The sequence below is a fragment of the Opisthorchis viverrini genome, assembly GCF_000715545.1.
Source record: "Opisthorchis viverrini unplaced genomic scaffold opera_v5_2, whole genome shotgun sequence".
NCBI classification, from domain to species: domain Eukaryota; kingdom Metazoa; phylum Platyhelminthes; class Trematoda; order Opisthorchiida; family Opisthorchiidae; genus Opisthorchis; species Opisthorchis viverrini.
The window spans coordinates 427,851-435,284 of record NW_008751658.1 but is presented as its reverse complement, the minus strand read 5'-3'; the positions used below and the strand labels follow the sequence as shown (position 1 = coordinate 435,284).

At 45.7% G+C, this 7,434-nt stretch overlaps 1 protein-coding gene across 1 annotated transcript; it reads right to left on the bottom strand.

Moving 5' to 3' along the window:
* Positions 1-640: 640 nt before the first annotated feature.
* T265_12466 (hypothetical protein) lies at positions 641-6,432 on the bottom strand (the record flags this gene model as incomplete). The annotated part of the gene is made up of 7 exons (XM_009163990.1): positions 641-888; positions 5,802-5,915; positions 5,955-6,026; positions 6,061-6,102; positions 6,148-6,221; positions 6,255-6,303; positions 6,333-6,432. Coding segments are annotated over 7 exons (696 nt in total), but the record flags the coding sequence as incomplete, so codon positions are not given.
* Between the last annotated feature and the right edge of the window lie 1,002 nt (positions 6,433-7,434).

Sequence of the window (7,434 nt, the reverse complement as noted above, 5' to 3'; positions counted from 1 at the left end):
GGCTAAACTTGAGTACAATCGAGTGGTCTACCATGCATCTGAAATAGGACTACCACTCAAAAGAGTAGACTAATTCGATGAGGTCATAATAGGGCGGTTCCCACAATCACTAACATAATGATTAAGCACTCAAACTGGAAATCGGAGCACGGGTCAATTCAGTGACTGCATTGCCTTAGTAAACAACACTGGATTACATTGCCACCTGTAGACAGGCCTCCACTAGACGGACTGGTGTATTAGTCCTCATACTATACATGGTATGGTTACTGCAATGTTGGTTCTCACGTAGCTTAGCAATTACCATGTGGTGTAAGTGTAAGTATGTGTAAGTTCCAAAGCCTAGCTGTGTTTGCAGATGATATGTCTGGCTACCGTTCGCAGAATTACGTGTAAGCATGGCATCTATGCAACAGGCATGTGCGACAGCTTACCTCGAGTCATATGCATCTGCCGGCATACACAAGCCGCAGTCTTCAATATCTGGAAGGGGTATCCTTTTGTACGGCAATACAAGGCGAAAAAGTAGGAACGCACCTCTGATCGGGAGTAGGTTGGCTGGATGGCTTTATCTTGAAGCTGTCGCGCCGTCTTACCTAAAGGTTAATGAACGATGTTAAGAACTAAGTGGTCACCAACCGACTCGTAGGCACCACAAAGGCCTATCTCCCCCAGCGGACATTCTGAACAGTTGGGTTGCTTGGGTTTGCAGCAAACAGCTCCGAGTTCCATAATGGCCTGATTAAAGTCGCCAGGGCGGTTAGGGTCAACTAGCTGTTCGGCAAGATCCCACAAAACGGCGTTGGTTGTGTTGAGTTGGATGGGTGAGCCTATTTCCCGTAACCGGGTGAGGACGCGCATCACGTTGCCATCCAAGACGGGAACACGCTAGAGGAAATGTGGTTTGGGTGATAAAGACAAGTGTCAGCAGTAATAGAGACTTGAGGCGCTATCAACGAATCAAATGGAACATAAGACATATTTAAACGCGGATCCACTTGATTGGCTGTATTCGGATACATCCTCCAAACGCAGGGTACTGCAACGACTAAACCACACGCGACATGACAGTCATAGGTGCAATCGGACTAACCTCCCTCTCGTATTGTAAGTAGAAAAATAGTACCAATCGTGATGGCTAACCTGAAACGTTTTAAGGTGCAACCTTGCTGGCGAAACAATTTATGAACTCAAGCAGATTTGGAAGGATCCAACGTTGCACCTAATCATCTATTGTACTACTCATCCTCGTACTACATCCTCGTTTTGGAGAAAAATTCCGGTACACGTTCGACTGAATAGCAAGTACTATCCCGAACCTACAAACAGTATTCCGCCTACGGAAAAAACGATATGCACACCATACAACATGAAGTAAAGTTGAACTGTAGGAGGGCAATTGTTAACTCGGTGTTAGACCCTGGTTTATCCGGTAAAAAATTTGCCAAAAGCTTTTTCGAGTTAACTGACAGATATCTTAAAAACCTTGCGACCAGTGAAGCGCATCACTACCTCAGCTGATTTCTTTCGTTTCTTCTTGCGTGTTTTCGCAGCGGAATCTCAAAATCCACTTAAGTGACAACCACAGTTTCAACTGACGCGTTTATAGCTTGGGACTCGTTGAGAGGCACCGTGTAGGAAGTGTTGCTTCCCCCTCCCACTCCGCGCTAACTAGGCAGAGCTGAAATGTATTTGGATCATCCTTTAGTAGACTTGCAGTATCCCTTAGAGCAATTAAAGCAGTGACGGTTCTTGGAGTATGCTCCCTTCCAACTTAACATATTTGGACGGATCCTCTAAAACTTAGTTATGTGAGCTGGTGCAAATAATCCGACTCGGGTGACCCTGGGGAGAGCGGTCCACTGTAAGAGCACTTGGTGGAAGTTTGCGCACCAACGTTAACTGGCTGAAGGAGCAGGAGTACGTTGGTTTCAGATACGGCAGTTTATGTCACCGGAAAACGGGAGGCCCATGGAAGTATGACCAAGTTGGAGGCGATGCCATAATCAGCCAAGTCGTGTTGGCCCAATCTGACCTACAAAGCAGAGGCAGAAGAGCCCTGCACACTCTCATCTCGGAGGAAAGTACGACTTTGCACCTAGATCGTCTCGGATTACAGCCATTCAATATGCAGAGGCTCGCTGCTCATCATCAGGGTGATCTACTTTGGTCTAACCGGCATGATTGCACCTTGTGGAAGTTCCAGCTGGTGTAGACCGCGGCATCATTACACCACTCAAGCCTGACCACCACGTGGAAAGGGCAGCCTTTGGTGGGAGTAAGGTGTTTCGGCATTGAGTGTCGGGTAGGAAGGTAAAAGCGGTGTAACGGGAGTTGCAATTGATAGTCTCTTGGAGAAGCCAGTGGGTCCTGTAGGCAGGAACATCGTGATAATCAGTACCTATATGATGAGAATATACTGCATGAATTAGGAGTTGATAGGCAGACAGGAGACCAGTGGATCAGGCGGATTAGCAATGAGTGACGCATAATGACGCATGATGATGCATAAGGATGATGGGGCGCACAAGAGACTAACGCAGTTAGTCAGGATACCACATGCATTCAATGGAGATGATTAAGCAGGAAATTCGAAGTAACGGTTTCCCAGGCAGTAGAAGAAACATGTGACCACGTAAGATGGAACGGAAAATGTAGTGTGAATTATTGCAAATGTGGTTATAGCTGATTTGAGTGGCAGTATTAATCGAGGCGATTTTGTACTTCATCAGTCTCACTGTGATACGCTAGGCAAATTATTTGGTTAAATATTAACTATCGCAGGATATTGAATGTTTTTTGGAGTCAGTCAACATTGGAGGCATCTGCATAAATTTAACACACTAAAAGGCACCCACCGAAGCCCCGGATTAATGTATGGTGGCCACATGTAAGGCACAGACGACGTAGAAGTGTCAACTCCAAATATTATCGGATAAAGCCACTCGGTCTTAACAGTGGCATCAGGGTTGTATCATCAACGCGTTCATTGATCCGGTATTTGTCTATAACACCAAGAATCAAAGGGACATGATAATGCGTTGTGGTGAATAGCTTGAAATCTCCTTGCGTTTGAAGCCGTTCGAACCAGGAGGGTGCTTTCTGATGAATACAAAGCCTGTAGAGAAAATCGACTTCTCACAACATCCGATCGGGGATTGTCCATAACGTTCTTGGGGCAAAACCCGAGAGAAATCTATAAAATCATCCGCCACCTTGTAGTACACATTTAGATGAAAAACAACGAGGTTCAACATGCCCTCCTAGCTTCTCATCCACTAGTCCCCGCAGGCGAGTTTCTTGGGTTGATTTATCGTAAATTTAATTCACTATGAAAGCCCATGATGGAATTATGCATACTCACTGGGTCTTCTGTCTATATCTGGGAGCCCTAACAGTATCCCACCCCATGTACAAGCATGATTATGTGCCCAATAGGTCACACACAACACCCTTAACAATTTGAGTATACTAATACGGCTCGACTGTCTATTGAACAATTGCGCGCACACCAAAAACGGTTGAAGGCAGCTCCTTCACCTTCGCGGCAGAGAAGCATCGGTGTTGAACACTGATGTCATGCTGTCGATATGATGATGATGATGATGATGACTTCACCTTCGCAGTTATGTGAAGTTTCGCTTAGGCGCATATAAGCCTATTAAATGGAATACTCTGCAGAAAAATCCTGATTATCAGACGAAGGATCGAGCAAGCTAGCTGAGAATTGATGCACAACCAGAACCAACCGACCTACAGATGCGCACTAACAGGAAACGGATTGGTAGATCATACAAATGCGTCCTGAAAAGTTGGACTGTTGTTATATCTGGCCTTCCCGCCTACCAGTTTGCACACGATAGATTGTGCAACAAGGTAGGCTTGTTCCAAGTTTTGCACTTTAATTTTACAAAAATAGGTGGTGACGAAGGAATAACTATGCCCGGAGTTAGAAGACCGCAAAGGATTCGTATTTAAAACGGAGGGCCTTCAACCTTTAAACTGATCAATAGGGTTGGACAGGACTGTCAAATGTCCTTGACATCGCTGAAAGTCACGACCCACTGAATCGTGCACAAGGCTGTCAACATTGCGTGGACAGTGGGCATGTATTAAACAGGGACTTAGAGTTTGTGGACGACATCGTTGTTTCCTTTACTGATCAGCACAGGTTATAGCAGGTTCTCAGTAGAGTATGCTTTCACTGCAGCAAGATCAAGTGCTTGATCAAGGCCTTGACGAACATTCACGGTGAACAAACAAGGTGATGGAATGTGTAGAGATAACTCGAATCAGACGTCTCGAACGAATACGCCAAGCAGTGTTGCAACCAGCCTGCACGGCGTTAATACAATGGAGTCTCGCACTGGGAAAAGTCAGCCTTAGGACCAACGCCCGAATCTACCAATCTGGCAGATTAGCTGTCTTACTTTGTGTCTGCAAAACCTGGAAAACGCGTATTCCGGATCACCGCCGTTTGAGAACCAAAATCGAACGAGATGGTCGACTGTCGATGTTCTGGCATTATTGGACTCGAATACCTAATCGAAAGACGTCGAGTATGATGAGTTGAATGCGTTACTCACCATCTACGAACCGAAACAATAAGGGCGAAAATGGTTCCAAGGTTGGCATTGTAGTTGAAAGGATCAACCTAGGACATGGATTGATACCACTAACATTGATGCTAACTGCCTGGGTCTGTATGCCATTATTGGATACGCATCAGCCGAAGTAGTGTAGCGGATGGTTATGCATGGGCAGCTGCGAATCGAGACATTCAAGAAGCTAGTTCACCCTAATTCAGGGGAGAGTCAAACTAGAGTGAACAAGTAGGCAAGCGAATGAGTGATACAGTGATGGGCTCACCAGTTCGTTGAATTCAAATACCTGTACTTAAATCTGGGTTATGGAAAGGAGGCAAGCATTGACTGTGATAGTTTGTACGTAATAACACGGTTGACTGCGTGGCTGTCTAAAAGGTGAGTAACAATTGAGGGTTTCCTTCCAGGATGCGATGCAAGGTGGCTAGAGCTATCAGCGAAAACTCGCTGCCCTGAGCAAACAAGCGGGCCAGGATATTCACCCGACGGCATGTCGACAGGGACTCCTTAAAAATTTAAGACTTGTTGTTAAGTCAAAGGCTCAGAATGGAATAAATCGGGCTGGCATTGCGACACCTAACCCGGTCACTCCACTCTGAAAGAATTTCTTACAGTACTCAAAATGACCAGCAATCAGTTTGCGACCACAATCTTCTCTTGATAGACCATCATACGACTACCTGGATGAATAATAGTGGAGTCTTAATAAAACCACTCGTTGAATTCAAATACCTGTACTTAAATCTGGGTTATGGAAAGGAGGCAAGCATTGACTGTGATAGTTTGTACGTAATAACACGGTTGACTGCGTGGCTGTCTAAAAGGTGAGTAACAATTGAGGGTTTCCTTCCAGGATGCGATGCAAGGTGGCTAGAGCTATCAGCGAAAACTCGCTGCCCTGAGCAAACAAGTGGGCCAGGATATTCACCCGACGGCATGTCGACAGGGACTCCTTAAAAATTTAAGACTTGTTGTTAAGTCAAAGGCTCAGAATGGAATAAATCGGGCTGGCATTGCGACACCTAACCCGGTCACTCCACTCTGAAAGAATTTCTTACAGTACTCAAAATGACCAGCAATCAGTTTGCGACCACAATCTTCTCTTGATAGACCATCATACGACTACCTGGATGAATAATAGTGGAGTCTTAATAAAACCACAAATTACGTCCAGAATAGTTAAAAAAAAAAACTCACTTCATTGAAAGCAATGCTTGAAATTGCACACGCTGTGTATCGACCGACTCCGGGAAGATGACCCCTCAGTTGCTCAGCAGTTTGAGGGAGATTGCCACCGAATTCATCCACAACCTAGATAATTAACTGGGATCCGGAGCGCAACGGGCACACCTTCTTCACGGCCTCATGCAAAAGTTTTGCTCGAGAATAATAACCCAGACCGGACCAAAGTGAATTAACTTCCTGAAGAGTCAGAAAATCCGCACTCAGGACTTACCTCAAGTGAAGCTGCGGAAAGCGAATGCACTGTGGGCCACTTCTAAAAGATATAGTACCAGTCAAATTTGATTGCTGATCAAGTTACCTGCATCCAGCGATTGTAATAACTGATCACCGTCTTCACCTGAGTCTGCTGAAGCATAATTTCAGAAACCCAGACTGAAAGCGTGTCGAGTCATGTTCACAACTTACTGGCATAACCACGAACGTTGATATCGGGCTCAGTGATCTGCAGGTGCAACTGATCTAAAATACTCGCATTTAAGTTACCAGTCTACGCCACGGAAGATCCCGTTTATTAGCATCATACCAACATAGTAAACTTTGACGAAGTTGTGCAACATCCTTCGCAGTGAAGCGATGCCGGAGGCTTGAAAGGAGAAATGGCGATAATGATCGAAGCATTTCGATTACCATGCCATCTGGGTTGTATCAACCCCGGTCATCGGAAAGACGAGGACAGTATTCCTTTCAACAGTATTCCAGAACAATTCCTCCCGGAAATTTGAAAGTTCTTTAGAATATCGGGGAGCTGTAAACATAATTGGATTGGACACAATGGACCACAAGGTAGAGATAAAGAAAAACCTTAAATATCTATTTGAATATATTATTCATAGCTATACTGTGTCCAGGGCATCCTCCAATTTCAGAGCGACGTTGATGGTATGGTGCAACGTTTCCCATATCTTGTTTCCTTGGCAGTCGGTAGACCCACGTCATCTCAAGTCCTGGTTCGACGTCGTCAAACAAAGTGGATACCAGGGGCCCGATAATCTGTAATCCATTCCGCCAGCGACTTTTTTATGCACTCTGGTGCATTCACGACAAGCCGGCTGCAGTTCGTCGTTGTGACTTATCCTGCATTAGCTTTTCCAACTGGGAAACCTTGTCAAGTACCGTCCACAGCTGAACATCAGTCTTTTCGGTCCTAAGTCCCGCTTTATTGACTTTCAGGTCGCAAGCCGTGGTTTATTCCCTGTTACAGAGCCAGAAGCACCCACAGTAGTCGTGGATATCCTCTTGATACACACTTTCTCAGGCTGTAGGAGTGTTCGGGGGCCATCCGTCCCTAATAACCGAACATCACATCATTTGGACGCATGTGTCACGTGCAGGACACGGGCCAGACGTAGGCATGCCCTGATTGGTCAGAATGCCAGCCAATCCGAGTCAAGCACCTTGACTCGACGGTTCTCGCCCCCTCACGGACATTCTGGCACGACCTTGTGGAACACTCTGTGACTACCCTATATATAAACAGTTGTACTGATTTTCCTTTGTCTCCATAAAGGGCTGTGTACAGCTACCGTGCCTTTTGCTATACCATAGTGGGCGGAGCAGGAAGCCAAGGGACCGACACAGAGTTGCA